We start from the raw sequence: 21867 nt of genomic DNA, 5'->3' as shown, positions 1-21867 counted from the left end.
TTGACAAGACAAAGATAATGTTTTTTACAAGGAACAAAAATGGAGGTGAGGTAAATCTAAAATTATATCATCAAGAATGTTTTTAAGGTTAAGTTTTTAGGGTTGTGGTTTGACGAAAGAATTACATGGGTAATGCATCTCCAGAAAATATTGGACAAATGTAAGAAAGTGATCAATATAATGAGGTGTTTAGTAGGAAGTGAATGGGGGGCAGATAGGATGGCATGAAGGGCCATATATAGTGGGCTGATTAGATCTGTATTAGATTATGGTTGTGTGGTGTATGGATCAGCAGCAGATATGTCTCTTAGAAAGTTAGACCGTATGGCATCAGGTATTGAGACTGTGTACAGGAGCTATAGAAACTACACCAATTATAGCACTAGGTAGAAATGGGGGAAATGTCATTAGAAATGAGAAGGATACAGTTATCACTGAATTGCTGGGCTAATGTACAAGGCCATAGTCAAGAGCATCCAACACAAGATACTTTAAAGCCCTGTTGGGAAACGAAAAGCTTCGGATGGACAGTAATACAGAAAGCAACAGAACTTAAAGTTAATCAGTTAAAAATTAGCCCAAGAATACCACTACCAGAATATACCCGCTAATAAAATCTTGGTTACTTTCAGACGCCACAGTGGATTTTACATGGGTAGAAAAGAAAAACAAGGATAAGGAATGTAATTCATGTAATGCGCAGAGTCAGACATATATTAATGAGTAGCCTACCACAGCTATGTTCAGATCTACACAGACACATCAAAGAGTATAGACGATAAGATAGGAGTTACTTTTACTGTTTCAGTTATCAATAAGGAAATGGATCAGTGATGAGTTATCTGTAGGGGAAATGATCGCACTATTATTAGCAACACAGTGGATAGAGGAGATAAGACCTTTGAAATCAGTTGTTTGTTCAGACTCAAGTTCATCATTGGCTAGCTTACAATACAGTCATTCGGAAAGTAGACCAGACATTTTAATAGAAATACAGCAAACATTATACAGAATTGAAATGATGGGACTTACAGTGATACTTGTATGGGTACCCGCACATATTGGTATCCAAGGAAATGAAATGGCAGATAAGGCAGCAAAAGAAGCCATAAAAAACAATGACATTAACTTAAGTGTTAGTATAAGTAAGAATATTATTAAGGAAAGGAAGGTAAGGTGGCAAAAACAATGGGATATGGAGAAGAAAGGTCGATGGTTTTACAGAATTCAAAGGAAAGCGGGAGAGATAATAATATCAAGGATGAGATTTGGACATACAAGACTAAACAGTACACTTTATAAAATGGGTAAACATGATTCGGGAAGGTGTGAATTTTGTGGGCAAGAAGAAACTGTGGAACATGTTATGCTATACTGTCAGAAATACAAGCCTGAAAAAAGGATTCTAATGCAAAAAAAAAAAAAAAAAAGCAATTTATACTAGGAGATGGTTTACAAAATAACTCGGGAAATGATTGTTATAGTTTTATTTTTCAGTATCTAAGAATAACTCATTTGTGGGAGAGGATATAGAAAACTAAAGATAATCACTGAAGATAAAAGACATTAAATCTCTCAAGATCTCAGCAGAGGATGATTAAACGACTCCAAAAACAGCATTACCAGCTTCACTTATTACTAACCAGTCTGACATACTGTATGTGTACAAAAGGTCTTATTGAGAATAGGCTTTATGCACAGCTTCACTACTTCCTGAACTTCACCCAGCTCCTTTGTTTCCTGTCTGCCATTATTGGACAAACTGATTAATCCAGGTGTGCCTAATTATTGTTACTGAGGCCATGCACACCTGGATTAATCAGTTTGTCCAATAATGGCAGACAGGAAACAAAGGAGCTGGCTGAAGTTCAGGAAGTAGTGTAGCTGTGCATAAAGCCAATTAAGTTAACACTGATGTTTTGTTGTTCAAACAAAACATCAACATTTAAACCTCTGTAAACATTTGAGAAAAATAAAGTCAAAATGGTTAGTAATAAGTGAAGCTGGTAAAGTTGTTTTTGGAGTTGTTTAATCATCCTGTGCTGAGATCTTAGATTTAATGAAGTCTTTATCTTCAGTTGATTGTCTGTGGCTGGAAGTCTGTCGTAGCTCTTCTGTTTCTGCTCGTCTCTTTTTCTTTTTTTTTCTGTATTTGTTCTTATTTTCTTCAGTGATTCCGGTTGTTAACAGCAGGTATCATCAATTATGGTCTATCATCACTTAATTAATCACTTAATTATTTAATAAACTTCAACTCTGCTTTAGTGTACAGAGTGGACCCATATAGAAACCCAGCACTGTTATCAAAAACTGTTCTTCAACATTTAATTGAACTGATTTTCAATTCAGTATTTCAGGGAGAAATGGGGAACCAGGCCACTAAAGACAAGAAGGATGTAATACTCCACCAGATTAAGCCGAATATGGTGAGCAAAACTTCAACTGACATGAAATTCAATGTCATAAATGAAATGCAATATCCTTAAGTTCTGTTGGTTTGTCTAGCAATGGGAGAACAAAGTAAATCGATGCCCATTTTCCAAGCAAGTGAAGAACTACCAGGATGGTTTGTGCCATCAGGATACATTACATCACAGAGCAGTTAAGGTGAACAGATTTATGAGCCTGTCCCACTGAAATATTTTAGTTCTATTTTTACTGTATGTGTGTAAAGTTTCTCATTGCCTGCTTTTACAGAGTCTCGTTTTAAATTAAGTTATTTTGCTAATTGCATGGGATAATGAGTAGTACAGGATAAGTTTGAACTTTCCCCCCTTATCTTTAGAGCCAGGTTTGCATGTCTAAGGTCTGTGAAGGCTCGATTATGACTCCAAAGGCTCTGATGCGCTGTCCTTCCTCCACCCTGCCAGACTCTGATGACATCCTCATGCAAGCTATTGACTTCATCAATCAGTACTACAAGTCAATTAAAAAGTAAGAACCTATAAGGTCATAGTGGGTTTTAAATGGTTGATGATTAATTTTTGACCGTTAGTCCACTCTAATACTGAATAAGTGGTTACGTTCTTGGTTTTTTTTTTCCTTCTTTCGTTTAATGCCATAATAAAGCAGACCATGAACTTGCTTAATTCTGAAGAGTGAAATGGGTAGGCTATATGACTGAATTACATCTGTTATTCAGCTCAAAAATTGAGGAGCACCTGTCTCGTGTGGAGGAAGTCGCTAGGGAAATAGATGCTACTGGGTCATATCAACTCACCACTAAAGAACTGGAATTTGGGGCTAAGCAAGCATGGAGAAATGCACCGAGATGCATTGGCAGAATTCAGTGGGCTAATTTGCAGGTAGTTTCTCTAGTTTGGACTAAAACATGTATCATATGTGTAGTCGTATACTGTAGTTCTATTTACATTATCTCATGTTTTTCTGTCCAGCTGTTTGATGCACGCAAATGCAGAACTACTGAAGATATGTTTCAGATGTTGTGCGATCATATTCAGTTTGCTACCAATGGAGGCAACCTGAGGTAAACCAAGAATGTGTTATTTGAGCTTTTTAATAAACCATCCATCTTCATTGTCTTTGTAAATTTGATGCGATGCTGTCACAATAAAGAGATTTATTTTCACAGGTCTGTCATCACTGTGTTCCCTCAAAGAACTGATGGTCAACATGATTTCCTCGTGTGGAATAGTCAGCTCATACGATACGCTGGCTATAAGATTACAGATGGTACAATAATAGGAGATCCTGCCAGTGTTGACTTCACAGAGGTAGATACCAGTCTATTTTCTTTTATAATAGATATTTTCTCTCTTTGCAATAACTTTTTTAGAATACCTATACAGTATCTGTCTGTCTGAATACCACCAAATGCTGCAACGCATTCTCACCCCAAGGCGTCACTAAAATGACAATTTTGACCATGCTTCAATATTCGACGCTTTAGGCACCCTTTAGCGTCAGTTACATGACGCGATCCTAGGGCGTCATCTTACTGACGCTTTACCTAAGCGTCAGTTAGATGACGCGGGTAGGTTTAGGTCTGGGGTAGGGTTACGATTGGATAGCGTCATCTAACTGACGTTAAAGGTAAAGCGTCAGCAAGATGACGCCCTAGGATCGCGTCATGTAACTGACGCTAAAGGGTGCCTAAAGCGTCGAATATTGAAGCATGGTCAAAATGATTCCCAAGGCGTCAGTTTCATGACGCCTAGGGATGAGAATGGGCTGAATACAAATATTCTTTTTAGTCTTTCATTTAATATGAGGTCATAAAAACATTGTTATCATTATAAAAGATCTATATACCGCATTAATGTCTTGTCAATACCCACATTTAACAGATGTGCATCCAGCTTGGGTGGACACCAAAGTACGGTCTATTTGATGTGCTTCCACTGGTGTTACAAGCTAATGGAGAGGACCCTCAGTTATTTGAAATTCCCCAGCATTTAATTTTGGAAGTTCCCATGGAGCACCCACAGTAAGTGACATGGAGCTTGTACTGTATGCCAGCTGGCTGGGAAAACATGCTCACGGTAGATTAAAAACGCTAATGGATTGAAAACACTCTAAATGGTTGTTACATCACTATGCATCAAGGGTTCTAGTACAAAGACTCAAAGTCAGACATTCGGTCTTGTAGCTTGTCTAAATTTGAGGGCGATGTTGTTTACACAGACCACCAGAGCTCTTGACTGAGGTGCTCAGTTTTCTGAGATGACTTGCATTCCACTTGATTCTGCAACAAATTTATTTGCTTCTTGAACAGAAAATTATGCAAGGCTTTTCCTTTTAAGAGCTCGTATTGGACCTTTAAAATCAAACGCTCCTAGGCACTTAAAGATCAGGCTAGAGTGGCAAAGCCATTCAATCCTAAAACAGCCTGTCTCTATGCCACATTCTTTCATCCAGACCTAACAAATGAGTTTAACCAGTGAGGCTTAAAGTCAATCCAGACTCACTCCAACACTTCACATTAGAAAGCTACCTAATTAGTTTACCTTGTGAATTTGACTGAAGTGCTGTTTGATGGGCTCCAATAGTGGTGCAATTATGCAGACCTAGAAGTGTTATGGATTTGTGTCAGGAAAATTTATAAAAATAAGATGGGAAACAGTGCATTTAGTAACATGGTCAAGGGTTTGTTTGAACTGGTAGCTAAATATATGCCAATGCATTTGCATGCCATTAAAATTGGATGGTTTAATTCACTTCTTCAGGTACGAGTGGTTTAAGGATTTGAACCTCCGATGGTATGTGTTGCCTGCAGTGTCCAACATGTTGCTGGAGATTGGTGGTCTTGAATTCCCAGCATGTCCTTTTAACGGTTGGTACATGGGCACTGAGATTGGAGTGAGGGACTTCTGTGATACCCAACGCTACAATGTTCTTGAGGTGCTACAATATTTCTTACTGCTTAAAATATTTACAGTCAAGAAGAGAAAGTTTAGAGGATCTTTGATACTGATTTTCTTTTACTTTATTATGTCCTACAGCGGGTTGGCCGCCGAATGGGCTTGGAGACGCAAAAACTGTCCTCGCTATGGAAGGACCAGGCCTTGGTGGCCATCAATGTCGCAGTGATGCATAGTTTTCAGGTAAACAAAGCAAATAAGTGTAAAACACTTGTGAGAGACAGAGGATTTTGTATAATTATATTAATGTATTTTCCCGATTTCATGAGAAAACCTAACTACAGTAGTCAACATTTGAAGTGGATCAAAACCTTTCATCAAAGTTATACATGAATTTTGAACAATACCCGTTCTTGTCTTAGGACAACTTTGAACTTTTTTGATCCACTTCAAATGTTGACTACTGTATTTTAAATGGTGGCAATTTCATATGAATTTGTATGGAAACTTGCGATTTTAGGACCCACTGTGGGTACATTTACACGACAATGATGTATTAAAAATGGAAAAGATTTTCCTTTGTTTTTCACGTACGGCAAAGTTTTCTGTTTCCACGTATCTGCGAAAACGACTAAAAACCTGTATTCATGCCAGTCCAGTAGTTGGCGATGTCACGTAAAGAAACACTACGTGCCTATTGACTGAACACATAGTACGCATGGACATGACGTCACCTTTTTTTACAAATTCGCGAGACAACAACGGTTTCAAAAACTTGCACTTTGAATCCCGTTTTCAAATGCTTGTGTTTTCTGGCCCACAAAACGTTAATTTACATGAATGTAAATGAACGACCAAGCACACAAAAAGTTTAGTTGAAAATGATGTTGTATAAACGGCCCCTAAACCTGACTGGTTTGTGACTCATTTGACTATCACTGAAAACTGAGACCCACACAGAATTTGATCTCTGGATTTACAGAAATCATTTATTTTTTAAGAATTATTCTCTCAACATTGCATATCTAATCAGCTCTGGACGAACGCATTAATTATTTATTTTATTTGAATTATCACTCAGTGAGTCATTTACCATGTATAACTGTCTTTGGAAGGCTTTTGTCTTTCAGACACATTGAAATGTACAAATTCATGTCATTTCATATTTACATGCAGTGCAGGGATTCCCCAACTTTTTTGTCAGCTAAACCTCTTTGACCTAAAGACCTGAAGTACCACCTAAGACTTCAAGATAATAAATTAGGATTATCAAATTAATGTGATGAACAAGTTAGGTCAAAAGTAATCACAAAGTAGTCAGGTTATATGGATTACTTTACTACCTACAATTTTTGTCATGTAATTTGGAGTCATTAACCAACTACAATTTGTAAGTAATCTACCCAGCAGCACTGCCAATTTGTCAAAACTTGAAATAGTTTTTTTTTTTATTTGCTGTTAAATGTATAGACCTATTAAACTCATAATTCACTGACTTAAAAAAATAAATAATAATAATACTAACATATATATATATTATATATTCTTTGGGACACATGTGTGAGGAGCTAAATCTTAATGTAAAATATTTTAGTCAAATTAAATTAATAGAAGACCTATATAGAGGTGGATAACATTATATTCTATATATTAAATAAATATTAAAAAAACTATTGGGAAAATTTATGGGAAATTATTCACATTTATGCACATCAAAGTTATTCTACACTGGAAAGTCAATATATGGGTTAAGATGAAATTTGACCTCTTGTTAAATGTTTATTCACAATTTTTTGACCTTCTTGTCTAACCAACTTACAGAAAAATAAGGTCACCATTACTGACCACCATTCTGCATCAGAATCCTTCATGCAGCACATGGAGATGGAAGTGCGTCTGCGTGGAGGCTGTCCAGCCGATTGGGTCTGGCTGGTGCCGCCAATGTCTGGATCCCTAACTCCTGTGTATCACCAGGAAATGCTGAACTACATCCTGTCACCCTTTTTCTACTATCAGGTATCATCCTAAATGTCTATTGTGCATTCATCAGAAAAGCTGCATTGCTGGAATATTCTCGAGTCTAGTGGTATAAAGCTATGTGAAGTATGATGATGTCCAAACTAAAGTTTTGGGATGTTCTTGCCTTAAAGCCTGAACCGTGGTTGACATACAAGTGGAAGGACAAGAGGAGAAAAGCGACGAGGTGTACAATCAGCTTCAAAGGATTGATCAGGTACCACAATATCATATTCACACTTCCTCAACCAGAACAACGCAGTGCTGTTCTCTCAGAAGAGATCTGTCTGCAACAATGTAATGAATATTAGAAAGGTTAGCTGTGGACATTTGGTGAGCAGCCAGTATAGCTAAAATTCTTGTTTTCTTTTCTCTCTTTTAGAGTAGTGCTCTTCTCTCAGACACTCATTAAATCAGTCCTGGCCAAGAGGGTGCGTTGCACCGTTCTCTACGCCACAGAAACAGGGAAATCACAGATTTTTGCTAAGAAACTAAATGCCATGATGAACTGTGCCTTCAGCTCCAGGGTAAGAGGACCATCACCCCCGATTCATATTTAACTTATCGTTCTAACTTCTGCTACTCAAATTGAGCACCATTACCAACACATGTGGCACATTCATAACAATATCCCACTCTAAGGTGGAAATTACCCCGTTTTACTTTTTTTATAAAAGTCCCCCTGTAATAATTTTATCCCTTAACTCATCTTTGATCACCAAAATGACATATTTAAAATAGCTTGAATGTAACTCTACCCTTGCCTCATTTAGTATACACGGTTCTATGAATATGCAAATTATCCCCGCCTCCACTCACTCACACCAGCTCAGAGATCCACTTGCTGACGATCACACATTGACGTGATTGGTTACAAGGTAGTTTGTGACGTCAGAAACACCACGTTTTGAGACTTTGGTTCACTGCAGTTTTTAAGAGAAAATACTCAGCAATGGTGTTGATGGACATGCATTTGCTCATGGTTTGTCTTAAAGCATATTTAAAACACCACATAGACATATAAACATTAAAAGCTTGATTTTCAGCACAGGGGGACTTTAAGATATTATATGTAATGAATGAATACTGTTCAATTAAACACTAAGATTTGACAATGAATTTTTAGTTAAAACATACATGTGAAACGTGTTATTTATATTTATACAGGTTGTTTGCATGGAGGACTACAACTTCAGTGAACTTGATAAGGAAAGTCTCTTAATTGTTGTCACCAGCACCTTCGGCAATGGAGACTGTCCAGGAAATGGAGAGGTGTGGATATATTTATGTACCGTGACCTGTTGTATTTCATGAAAAAAAACATTATCACAATAACCACAAAAGATGTTCGATTACTAGAATGTGATTCTTTCTTTCTTCTCAGAGTTTTAAGAAGCAGCTTTTTAGTCTGAAAAGCCTCAGAAACAAAGTCAGGTCAGTATTTAAAATCCTCTAAATTTATTTTCTCTCCACTCCTGTATAGAATATATTGTTCGAATTGTTTCTTTCCCCACACAGGTTCTGTGTGTTTGGTCTCGGCTCTCGAACGTACTCGCACTTCTGTGGGTTTGCCCATGCAGTGGATGCTAAGCTTGCGGCACTGGGAGCTGTCCGCGTGTCCTCCACAGGAGAGGGGGATGAGTTGAACGGACAGGAGGAAGCTTTCACAGCCTGGGCTTGCACAGCCTTTAAGGTCTAAATAAAAGAATATAAGAAATATAAGTAATAAAATAACCATTGAGTATGCTTTGTTTTCTGTACTTTGGTCAATGGTAAAAATGAGTCATGAGATGTTTGTTTTCTGTATGTAAAGGATGCATGCAAGGCGTTTAACATTCAAGGGCAGCTTCCAGGCAGCGATGGTCTGGCAGATTCCTGGGATCCGCAGAGGCACAGAGTTCAGAATGACAGCTGTACACTTGACCGAGTCGCAGGTACATTTAATACCATTGTATTTATTTGAAAGAAACATCAAGGGAAAATTATGGGCAAAGCTTGACGAAACCTGTAGAAGTGATTAAAAAGCTAAGCAAAAATGCTATATTGAGAATATTCTTGCCATTTCTTATTTTTAAAAAATGTTGCATGACAGAATTATATACAGTGCGATATTATGTAGGAATATGGAAATGCTTAGTGACATTTTAGATTCAAATATGCCATTTAGCAATCATTATAATTAGTGTTTAACAATCAGAAATGAGTATTCAAGAATCATGTTATTAACAGATTTGCAAGATTTCTGCAGTGATTGATTATTATTTGGCTTGGTTTTACAGCTCTATCAGCTCTCCATTCTAAAGCTGTGGTTCCCATGAAGCTGAAGAGAAGGCAGAATCTACAGAGCCCGGAGTCAAGGTTTGCTCTCAAACCAACTTATATTTGTGCATCTGTATTTTATTATTATAATATGTTTTATTATTATTATAAGCTTTTATTTTTTCTGAAACCGGTGCCTTATGTTGTGTGACTTGTTTTCTCACACAATATTTAACAGTATTTATTTTTACGTGATCTCAGTCAGTCTACAATATTGGTGGAGCTGGAGATGGATGGGAACACTGAGCCCTTAAACTTTGCCCCTGGAGACCATGTGAGGATTTTCCCAGGGAACTCACCTGAATTAGTAGCTGGCATCCTAAAGCATCTGCCCAGTGCCCCTCCTATCAACCAGAGCCTTCGCTTGGAATTCCTCAATGATTCCTACCCTGGTACTGAACCATATAACCTAATTACATAATGGAAGTCTTACACATAATAACATAATGATACCTAATAATGTTGTCTTGCAGATGGTGAAAGGTGGCAGAGAGATGAACGAATACCACCATGCCCCCTTGTCCAATCTCTTACCTACTATCTTGATGTCACCAGCCCACCCTCACAAAGCCTCCTCCGCAAACTCTCAAAGACGGCAAGGCAGGAAGATCACAGGCAGCGCCTCTTAGCACTAGCAACAGTAAGTCATTTTTTGTTTCAGAACTAAGGATAAGAATTGCACAGAATTTAACAACTTGGTAACTTTGAGGGTCTTTTAGTAACTTTAGGGGATAAATATAGAGGAAAGAAATATATTATTTTCATAATACATTTTTTACAAATCCTTATAAAAGGCACATTTACACAGACTTTTTAATACATTTTCTCAGTCATAGAACAGACGACATTGATGACTATGTTTGATTTGCTAAAAAAGTCTCATAAGAATCGTTCATTTGTGAGTCGGCCTACACTGTTTGTATGTTTTGAGTTTGCTAAAACGAACCTCCAGTAGGGGTCTTTTTTCCGGAATTGGACTATACTGGTTCTGTATTTTTGATTCACTACAAAAGAACCAACTCATTTGACTCATTCATTATAGCTTCAGACTATACTCGTCAGTCGTCACGCTTTGTTTGATTCACTAAAAAATTATTTTAGACTCATTTTATTCATTAATGTGGGAATTGAACCACACTGGTTTTGTTGTGTGTTTTTGATTCGCTAAAAAGAGCCTACTCGTCAATCGTTAGAACGCCATCCCGAATGCACGTGGGAGAACCGTTAACAGACCCGAATGTCATTCAGTTCAAGTTAAGTTAAGAACCAGTTTAATATTGCATTTTAAAGGCAATATACAGTAATATATAATGTCTTGTGTAAATTAATTATTCATGCTGAAAAATCCAAAGTAGTATGCTAAAAGTGTCTTCGTAACAATGAACCTGCATATTAATGAAACACAAATTCTTTCATAAAAAGTCTCATTATAGCCTATTGAATGCGACGATTTACAAAAGAATGGGTTCATGAACACTTATGCTCATCTTTCATGAAAAATGTCTATTGTGCCGTGCGATTCAATGATCATGAATTGTTTTCAATGGAGTTTATTAGCTAAATACATACCAAGACATTACTCTTCTACAGGACCTCAAGGTTTACACAACATGGAAGGAGTTCCACAAACCTACATTCCTTGAGGTGCTAGAGGAGTTTTCCTCTCTGGAACTTTCTGCTGAATTTCTCCTCAGCCAGCTGCCTCTACTGAAGCCACGTCTTTACTCCATCAGCTCCTCCCCAGACCTCCACCCTCAGGAGCTCCACCTCACCGTGGCAGTGGTCAACTATCACACACAGGGTAGAGTAAACCATATTCCCAAAGATTCTCTGATCATTTATTAGTTGATACCTGAACAGTGGAACTTCCTAGACGTATACCTTCTAGAATCATTGAAGAAATGTATTTGTTGTTGTCATATGTCCTGCGCTGTTTAGAAGGAAAAGGTCCGCTGCATTTTGGTCTCTGCAGTACCTGGCTCAATACCATCAAAGAAGGAGACATGGTGCCATGTTTTGTCCATAGGTACCTTTCATTTCACATTCTCAAGATGTTCCTGAGAGTGAAATGCAGCCCAAGGTGTTTTCCCTGATCATAATTAACTAACTTTTCCAACAATTCCAGCTCTGACGGGTTCCACCTTCCAGCCGACCCTAGTGCGCCCTGCATACTTGTTGGAGTTGGGAGCGGCATTGCTCCCTTCCGTGGCTTTTGGCAACAGCGATTCTATGACTTGAAAAAAACAGGTATTGAATTCTACATTCAAGTCGTTTCAAAAAGTCCACTTAAATGTGTTTGCCTCAAGTTGTTGACCCTCAAGTTGTTATTTCTCCAAGGTCTGAAAGGGAGTCCGATGACACTTGTGTTCGGTTGTCGGGATTCAGATACTGATCATCTTTACAAAGAAGAGACTCTGGACATGAGAGATAATGGCACTCTAAGCAGTATCACAACAGCTTATTCTAGGCAGACTGGACAACCCAAGGTAGACAAACACAACTGTAGACGTAGTTATCTCGAGTGATTTCTATTAAGTATTACAATTATAATCTATAATAATAATATTGATTTTATTTTTGTATTATTTATTGTTATAATTTGTCAGTCTAAGCTTTTGTTTTTGAAACAGATGCCGTAGTATGTCTTTTTCAGAGGTGTAAAGTAAAAGTCCTCAAAAGGATTTGCTAATTAGCACAGTTTTTCAGCCAGGAGCTGACTGAGTTCATGGGTGGAATAAACATATGGCAGGACTTTTATTTTCTGACCCCTGGACTTTACACCTCCGGTCTTTTTGCTGATGTTGATAACACAAAATATGAATAATTACTTTTACCCGGATCTAAAAAATGATTCTGAATGGCTGTTAACATCCTCTGGTCTTTGCTTATAGACATTCTGCATTTGTTTTTGGTCCAGGTTTATGTCCAAGATATCTTGCGAGAGCAATTGAATGACAAGGTCTTTGAGGTTCTGCACCATAATCCAGGACATCTGTATATCTGTGGAGGCATAAACATGGCTCATGATGTGGCCACCACTATCCAGGAAATCTTAGTCAGCCGGCTGGGCATCACTCTTACTCAGGCTGAGGAATATCTGTCAAGGCTCAAGGTGAACCTTCAGCATGTTGACACATTTTATAGCTACTTCAGATAATAATGTCTTACAGTATTTATGCTCATATGAGGGCTCAGTTGCCCTGAAATGGTGAATTGTTTACAGTCTGTAATGATATATGGTCAATAATTTTAGATGGTTATGCTTTTTGTTCACAGAATGAAAAGCGTTACCATGAGGACATCTTTGGATCGTAGTGGTCGAGATCCCTCATCAATCAATCATATTTATTTATATAGCATGTTTAAAAACAACACACGTTGGCCAAAGTGCTTTACATACAGCCCAGCACATATAATCTAAGATTATAAAACAAAGTATAAAACAATTGCAAAAATTGAATTACAATCAAATGCAAGAGAGAAGAGATGAGTCTTTAAATGAGATTTAAATGTATCAAGGGTGACACAAGATCTAACATGGAGGGGTAAACTGTTCCATAAACAAGGAGCTGCAACAGAGAAGGCCCTGTCTCCTTTTGATTTTAGTCTAGACTTTGGAATGGTTAACTGAAACCTTTGTACAGATCTTAAAGGCCTAGAGGATGTATGTTGCTGAAGAAGTTCACTAATGTAACTTGGTGCCATCCCATTTAAGCCCTTAAAAACAAATAATAACATATTATATTTGATCCTAAATTTGACTGGAAGCCAATGAAGGAATGCGAGTACAGGTGTTATACTCTCATATTTCCTAGTCCCGGTCAAAAGCCTTGCAGCAGCATTCTGAACCAGCTTCAGACGTGAAAGTGATGCATGAGAAACACCATAGTACAACGAATTACAATAGTCCAATCTGGACGTAATAAAAGCATGCATAACAACTTCCAAATCATTAAAAGACAAAAAAAGGTTTCAATTTCGCTATATTCCTTTATTGGAAGAAGCCACCTCTAACCACTGAATTTATATGCTTATCAAACTTTAACTCGGCATCAAAAAGAACTCCAAGACTCCTAGCTTGATTATGTACCTTCGATTTAAAAAGGCCTAATTGATTGATTATATGTTTGGTAGAACTCGGAGGGCTAAACACTATCACTTCAGTCTTTGATTCATTCAAGTGGAGAAAATTGTACAAGATTATACCATCTTGATCTTTTCAATATCCAAACACACCAAAAAGGGGGACATTTTAATCTCATTATTTTCATACAGCTACCAAAATAATGCCAAAACCTCTCTTAACTAAGAGGAAGGAGTCAAATAAATAAGAAATCACCAATATACACTGGAAACACACACAAAAAAAGTAGCAGCAATGTATTTAATTGTGGAATGTACAGTTCTAATTATAGAGAACATTTTATTTCCTACTTGTAAATAAACTATTGTTTTAAAATGTATTTTTTATTTGTTTTTGGGAAGACTGACCTGCACCTTGTTAGACTATTGAGTAGTGTTTTTTATGGCTATAACTAATTGCAGGAACAAATCTTTTGGATACTACATTTGCCATGCTCAATAAAACAACAGGCATCTCCTCTATTGTGGGCTTCAAAAATCACAAGAACATCTGACCCTTTGAACCAAAACATTTTCATGTAGCCTACATGTTAAAAATGCTTATATAATCAGTCATTTAAAAATTGTGTAACATACTTTTTTTTCCCCTTGGGTTTCACTTTTGTTTGTCTATTCTTAGCTTCACATTTTCAGTTTAAACCATGAATGCCTAATTATTTGTAGACTTGAATTCTCTGTATTAATAATAATAAAAATAATAATAATAAGTTTAAACCATGAGGCTACCTTTATTCACTGTGTTTATTGTTATATGCTCCTGTGGCTCATAGTTTCTTATATAATCACCTCTCACAGTGTTAAGTGTTGTATAAAGTTGTAAATGGATGTTTATGGTAAATATTGCATCTTATAATAAAGTCAAGTTGGTACTACTAAGACACGGTAGTTTTATTTTTTATTCGCCTCCTTGTAGTTTGTCTATGATAGGTATCCGTAGTAACACCGGAAGTAGTGTATCCATGCTGCAGCAGAGAGTATTTTTAACCGTCTTTTTCATATCTTTTTATCTTTTCTGTTTTATAGATTGATATAATTAAATTTGTATTATCATATAGACATTATGGCTGGAAGTCGACTTGAGAAATTCGGGACTGTATTTACCCGGTAAGCATTAGTGACAGCATGCTTTTTGAGATCATTTCAAGGTTAATGAAAAAAAATGTGTTTAAACATAAGAGATCGGTTTACTTTCAAATGTATATTGTAATATGAAAGTGTACTAAGTAAAATCCTTTTATAATTACAAGAAATTATGAAACAAAGACATCTTGTATGTTGTAACGCTAGTAATTGCTTTTGGCAGTAAAAACTTTGACACCTTGAATCTAGAACAGAGCAGTGTTAAATGTCTTTTGCATGTGTTGCTCGTCATTCCTAACTATGTGTATTTAGTTCGAGTTCTCATTGTGATGCTGTTTGCAAAGGGTTCGTGATTTAATGCGAGCTGGAGTCATCAAGCAGGAGGAAAAGCCCATCTGGTTTGATGTGTATGCTGCTTTTCCTCCTAAGAGAGAGCCACTGTACGAGAAACCCGTGAGACCACTGAAAAAACATGCAGAAGATACTGTACCTGAAATCTTATACAAGGAGGATGAAATACGAGCGTAAGTCCAAACAAACCCGTCCAAAACGCGTATCATCTTAGTAACTTCATTTAAAATCTTTGCTTTCAGCAGTATTGCTCTCCACATGGTCATATACACTATCTTATGGTCACTCTGTGCCCTTCATTTGTACTTTATATTTCCCCCCAGCTATTAATGTTTGTGCCATCTCTGTTGATGAATTTATTATATATTTATGCCTTTATTGATTTTTTGTGTGTGTGTGTGTTTATTTTGATCTTGGTGTTATATACACTGCTGTTTAAAAGTTTGGGGTCGGTAAGAAATGAATACTTTTATACAGCAAGGATGCATTCAATTCATAAAAAGTTATAGTATTTAATTTATAATCTCACAAAAGATTTATATTAAATGCTGGTCTTTTGAACGTTCTATTCATCAGAGAATCCTGAAAAAATATCTAGCAGCACAACTGTTTTCAATATTGATTTATGATGATGATAAGAAATAGCACCAAGTACATTAGAATGATTTCTGAAGGATCATATGACACTGAAGACTGGAGTAATGATGCTGAAAATTCAGCTTTGCCATCACAGGAATAAATTAAATTAAAAATATATATTAAAATAGAATAGTCACTTTAAATTATAATAATATTTCACAATATTACAATATTGTGCTGCATTTTTTATCAAATAAATGCAGCCTAAAAGACTTTCAAAAACATAAACAATCTTGCCAAACCCAAACCCTTGAATGGTAGTCTACATATAACTTAAAATTATATTAACAAGGTCCCATATTTTACTGCTGTCAGACCCTTTTCGGAAAACACCTCCCAACTCATTTTGGGTCACGGCCCATCAGTTGATGATAACTGCATTAAACTTGCGTGCTTGCCGGAATCTGTACAGTAAATCTTTATGACTTTTTTTCTGTGATTGTAGGAAGTTCTTTGAGGTTTATGGTAATGGACCCAGAGCTTTTGAGCTCCTCAAGGCCAACTTTGTTTCTTCATGTCAGAGGTGAGTTTTATAATGGGGAAATTAAACATATTTTTACTGTACACTGAGTGTTGCCATTTAATTTAGTTGTTGTGTACTTCATCATTCAGGTTTGTGATGAAGTACAGTGAATTAGAAAGCAGAGGGGATGTCAAACCTGAGCTTCTGTTTGAAGAGACCGCAAAAGCACTGCTCACAGAGGGAGTTTATTTAAGAAAGAGAGGAGGACCTGGGGTGAGTCTGAGTCTGAGAGCTGATTTGTTCTTTCGCCTACTTGTCTCTTCATTGTCCATCATGTTTCTTTATAACCAGCAGGTGGCACCAGAGTTTCGGAACCCTTTGCTGAACATGAAGTTGACTGACATGTTGGCAGAGCAGCAAAGAGACACAGAGACGATTGTTCCAGAGAAACAGCCACAGGCAGAGACAGTGAACCCTGACGGCCAGACGTCGTCATAAATATACCACTTCTCCTTAGGACAACACAAACTGCTCCTGCCTCCAGCACACCAGCGTGCTGCTCAATCATGCGTTTTTGATGCGTCAAATACTGGGACACAGATATTGTTTGTTTTGTGGACACTATGCAGACCCTGAAGAGCAACATGTGTCTTTTCCCCTCTTGGTGTCAAATGAGTGATGTTGAAGACACGTTTGCACAGTCAAAATGGTTTTGGCTTGAGGTCTTTATAGCCAAGGAGAGACTTTATAATACAGATCTAGTAAGTGTTTCGTTTCTGTGAAAGTGTCTAATGTCTGTGTAATAAAATATGTGGAGTGTTTAATGAAAGTACTTTCAAGTCCATTAACGACATAAGTGGGAAAGTATCTGTGCTGTAAATCAGTGTTTCATTTCAAGTTTTCAGAGTCACTCTATAAACTTATGATTCTTAATGATATTATTCCCCCCCCCCCCCCCTCCCCTCTTTTTTTTTTTTTTTTTTTTAGTGCATCCTTGTTACCGATCCACTCTTGCATTTAAATACATCCTCAGCACAATTGTAAAAAAAAATATTATAAGAAAGTTTTTTTGTGATGTTTCAGTTATATAAAATCGATGGAGAGCTGATCTGCACAGACATCAAATTTCAAATTACTTCACAAATGCCATTGTCTTAAACTCCAAGCATTTTCCAACTCTTTCAGAGGTAATGTTAAACTGAAAATGTTTGATGTAAAGACTTACTGACAATTGCTCACTTGTGTTTGTAGCATTGTAGCACAATATAATAATAATTAGAGACAGACAAACAAACAGAAATGAAGAAATTATTTGACCAATGGAAGGTTAGTATTCTGTAATTGCCTAGACATGAATTAAATAAAATAAAAAACTGTGGTATGAACTGAATATACAATCTAATTTGGCAGAACATGGATGTTTCAAGCAGACCTCTTTTCCAAGATGACTGAAGGCTTTATTCGCTGCTGAAGAACATGTACAACATACTGAATAGTTTCTTTTTGTAAATTGTAACTATTCAATACAGGTTACTTTCAATATCCCACAAATGGCCTTGTGGGAATGTCCTTCAATAGCTATTGGTTAATCAATTAGGAATTTGTAAGACGATACCAGGAAACATGTGATAATTCAAGGATGTGAATCATTTTTGCAGCAGTAATTTAAAGAAAACAAAGACATGACTCATCAAATGAGCATGCACTTGATTGTTAGTGTTTGTTTTTGTCTCTAAAGACACCTCAAACTGCAGACTTCATAAAAGCACCACTTAGAGACCAGAAATCCCATTAGTGGGTAAATGTTTGGTTTGCTACTGACTTGAGTATCGGACCCAAACACATTTCACATTTTGTGCTCAATGATGAACAAGCAAAAAAATTGTTTTCATTTTCTATTTCCTTATTTTGATTATACCTTTGTAACATTCTAAAGGACTTCAAGTTTACATAGTATTGTGGCTACTAATTAAATTTTTTTTAGAGATTACTTAATCCAGTATGTAATCTCCAGGTTCAGGCCCTTCATTTCTGTCTAAGAGTAAATGGCTTCATACCATAATTATGTCAGTAACATTGCGTATGTTTCTCTTTTTGTGACACTAGCTTCCTAAAAGAAGGCATTTACCGTTGATCGCTAGATGGCAGTAATGTGATGTCTATTGACTCAAGTGTGATATCTGTCGGCTGTTTGTTCAAAACACAAAACACATCTTGGATAACATTTTACCCAGAAGTATTTTTTTCCCTCTATGTTGCAGTTTAATTTGTGTAATTTTGTCAGCATTAATGGTTTTTATATGTGTGTTTTCATGTGTGTGCGTCGTGTGTGTCTGTTGTGAAGGACCCAGATGCAACTGAAATTAGTGAAGGAGAGGCGTGAAAGTAGTAAAGGCAGAGGCGCGTGACGGACGCTTGGAGGGTGACGACTGCTCCTCAACACAACAACCGTTCAACAATTACCATGGTAACTAACCATAGTTCCTCTCGAAATACCATAGTTATTGTTACTGTCATAAAAAAAAAAACAGTAAATTAATAATAATTTCTTTCTTGGCTAATAGTAAGTATGACTGCCCCAGTCAAGTTAAAGGAGACTAGGGCTATCACGGGTTGTATGTATTTCAAGTTTTTATATAGTTCTAGTTGTGGTATTATTAGCCTAGTTTGTTTTAATATAAACAAAATGATAAAAGACGTAGGCCTATTATCAAGAAGTGAAATAAAGAAGTGAACACAAAACCTACACTACAAGCTGAAATCACTTAACTGCACATTGAGGTAATCTTTTGACTTCAGTTAAAAGCAATTTTCCCCTTGCACATAACAATAACGATTTTAATTAGGGTGCAGCTACAAACATACATTTATACTAGATTAATAAAAAAAATATATAACTGAAACAGTGATAAACAGCAAGCTATTTAAATAGGCTATCTATTTTGCTACAAAAAGGTTAACATGCAATCCAGAGAGTTTCTGGAACACTGAGTGATTATTAATTAAATTGCTGTTTTTTAACCAGTTAAAAGAAACTCTCTAAACAAACATGTTCTCTATTTGAGAGAGAGAGAGAGAGAGAGAGAGAGAGAGAGAGAGAGAGAGAGAGAGAGAGAGAGAGAGAGAGAGAGAGAGAGAGAGAGAGAGACGTTCTAGTAGAGCGTGTTTGATTGCTTCAGCTCGTTCCCTAGAAAGGCTGCAAACAGAATATAATGTCACACAAACAATACTTTTTCATGCTACAAACTACTACTTTTACACTACTGAAAATGTAGTAAAGGTGCTTGTCAGTACTTTGCACACATGATAACCAAACTTTCATGTTAAATTGACTCTTTGAAACCATAATGGTTGTGCTCTGGATGAAACTTGTGTCACTTTTGGACTGTCAACATCAAACATCACATTTGTAAAGAACACTTATATTTAATATCTTGTTATAAACATCACAGGACTAAACAAGCATTGCATTTGATTATTTGAATAAATACATTTAAATGAAAACCATTAAATAAGTTAACCTAAAACCATACATTCAAGTTAAATGAACACAAATGATTTTGATTCTATTGGTTTTTACTTGTTTCAATCAAGTCCATGATCCACTGTCCATGATTGACTCATGTTCAGCCAAAAAGCTATTTTCTAAGAGTGAAATATTATAGAACAAGGAATACTAATACGGTTTTAAAGTCCTCACTTCAGAATAGATCTGGTTCATTTACACATACGTTTTTTTTAATTTTAATGTCCTGAGATTACAACCTGCTTATTTGAAGTGTCCCTGGTTATGTCTTCTCCTTTGTTGTGTCCTGATAATGAGACATGATCTGTACACACTAGATGTGCACTACTGCTTCTGTCTGGTGGCCAAGCAACCCTTTGAGTGCTCCATCACCATAATCAATGGCAGGTTGAGCCGGCTGGGGTTTGAAGACCTTTACACAAACACTGTTTGTTTTACTTCTCCACGGCCACGGAGCTCAGAAGAAAGGCTGCCATCCAGTTGCCCTGGTCAAGGTATCGATTGGGACCTGCTTGTTTGTTGTTTTATTTATTTATTTGTTTATTCAGCACTGGAACTCTGGGATTCTCCCCTCTGCATATGTCAAGGGCATTTTTCTCATTCCTGGCCTACAAAAACTTCAATCTGCTTTGCAGTGCAGGCCTGCTGTACTGATTAATTGCATAAAGATGCCTGATGGTTTAAATTAGCCTGGTATATTACTTGAGAGACCTGAATTACCGTAGTTGGTCTTCCTCTCTCTGCTGAGGTCTGCACAAATACAGGCAGCTCACAATCCTTAACCTAAAATATGATGCTCTCCAAAAGGGCCAAGTTTTAAACATTTCCCCTATTCTGTCTACTCACAAAGTTCACAATCAAAAATATGGGCTATGGCATTTTTTAAAGGGGAGGTATAATGCCCTTTTTCAACAAGATGTAAAATAAGTCTCTGATGTCCCCAGAAGTTTTAGCTCAAAATACCTCCCAGATTATTTTTTACAGCATGTTAAAATTGTCCCTTTTTGAGGGGGAGCAAAAACGTGTCTTTGTGTGTGTCCCTTTAAATGCAAATGAGCTGCTGCTCCGGCACAGAGGGTGTGTTATCAGCTCAGATTACCTCACACAGACACGCACTAAAATGTCAGAAACTGTTCTGCCTTTTATGTTTAAACTGTAGTCGGACAATGATGGAGAGACTCAAGAAGAAGTGACAACACGTAGAATGCAACAGGATGTTCCTGAATGGTTAGTTGATGAATTTGTGTTGCTAATGTGGAGTTAACTATCTTCAAGTCTTTGATTGGCATATTCTGTCATGATAATATATAAAATCGCTCGTGTGGGAACTGTTGTAAGATGCCTAAAGAGTGACATGCTATTGCCGTTGTGTACGTACGGTATTGCATGTAAAAAAAAACCCGGATGCGACAGCTTGAGCATACTCACACATGTGCTTTACTACAACAACTATTCCTCTTCTCAACATGGACTGTGTCGTGTTCCCAGGGGCGGGGTTTATGTAAATTTTAGGGTTTGTGATGTCACTAACCCGGGAGGAATGTCATGTATCCCTAACTTTGCAGATGTTGTTTATGCTCAAACAGCAACATTACACACTAACTAAAGTTAGAAAAGTGAAATCATAATCAACCACCCCTTTAAACACTCACACTATAAAACCAGGGTTTTACAGCCTGATGTCAAATGATAAAAGTTGGAAAAACCTAGATATAATTATTCAGAATGTACATTATACACTGCATTTTTTATTTTCTTAAAGCCCCCATTGTATTCCTTAAAACTAATATTTGATCACCACAATTACATATTGAAACGTTTTTTTTTCCTTGAAAAAAATTCTTCATGCCTTAGCTTGAATATATCTCTACACCCTTGACTCATTTAGTATACACGGTTCTAGGAATATGCAAATTAGCCCCGTCTCCACTCACTCGCACCAGCTCAGAGATCCACTCGTTGACGATCACACATTGACGTGATTGGTTACAAGTTTGTGACATCAGAAA

The 21867-nt window shown here is 36.8% G+C and overlaps 2 protein-coding genes across 3 annotated transcripts; both read left to right on the top strand.

Moving 5' to 3' along the window:
• The first annotated feature begins 2353 nt into the window (after positions 1-2353).
• Positions 2354-13043, top strand: nos2b (nitric oxide synthase 2b, inducible). Its single transcript, XM_056271208.1, has 25 exons — positions 2354-2426; positions 2506-2607; positions 2786-2934; positions 3143-3305; positions 3396-3487; positions 3593-3734; positions 4308-4447; positions 5187-5361; positions 5463-5564; positions 7143-7337; positions 7472-7554; positions 7720-7864; positions 8505-8609; positions 8722-8771; positions 8856-9030; positions 9151-9271; positions 9617-9695; positions 9858-10048; positions 10130-10296; positions 11247-11457; positions 11595-11682; positions 11782-11903; positions 11994-12142; positions 12574-12768; positions 12933-13043. Exons 1-25 carry the CDS (start codon positions 2364-2366, stop codon positions 12969-12971), a joined length of 3243 nt encoding a protein of 1080 aa, XP_056127183.1. The 5' UTR covers positions 2354-2363; the 3' UTR covers positions 12972-13043.
• A 1715-nt stretch (positions 13044-14758) lies between these two features.
• Positions 14759-17273, top strand: mrps23 (mitochondrial ribosomal protein S23). 2 transcript variants are annotated; one of them, XM_056271218.1, is made up of 5 exons: positions 14759-14903; positions 15224-15403; positions 16315-16392; positions 16482-16605; positions 16687-17273. In XM_056271218.1, exons 1-5 carry the CDS (start codon positions 14860-14862, stop codon positions 16828-16830), a joined length of 570 nt encoding a protein of 189 aa, XP_056127193.1. In that variant the 5' UTR covers positions 14759-14859; the 3' UTR covers positions 16831-17273. The 2 variants fall into 2 exon arrangements, with proteins under 2 accessions (XP_056127193.1, XP_056127192.1); XM_056271217.1 differs by having other exon boundaries at positions 16684-17273.
• The last annotated feature ends 4594 nt before the right edge of the window (positions 17274-21867 follow it).

Source organism: Rhinichthys klamathensis, unplaced genomic scaffold (genome assembly GCF_029890125.1).
Source record: "Rhinichthys klamathensis goyatoka isolate OS25496 unplaced genomic scaffold, OSU_Roscu_1.1 h1tg000311l_1, whole genome shotgun sequence".
Classification (NCBI taxonomy): domain Eukaryota; kingdom Metazoa; phylum Chordata; class Actinopteri; order Cypriniformes; family Leuciscidae; genus Rhinichthys; species Rhinichthys klamathensis.
Note: the sequence above shows the minus strand (reverse complement) of the source record. Positions and strands in the feature narration are given on the sequence as shown.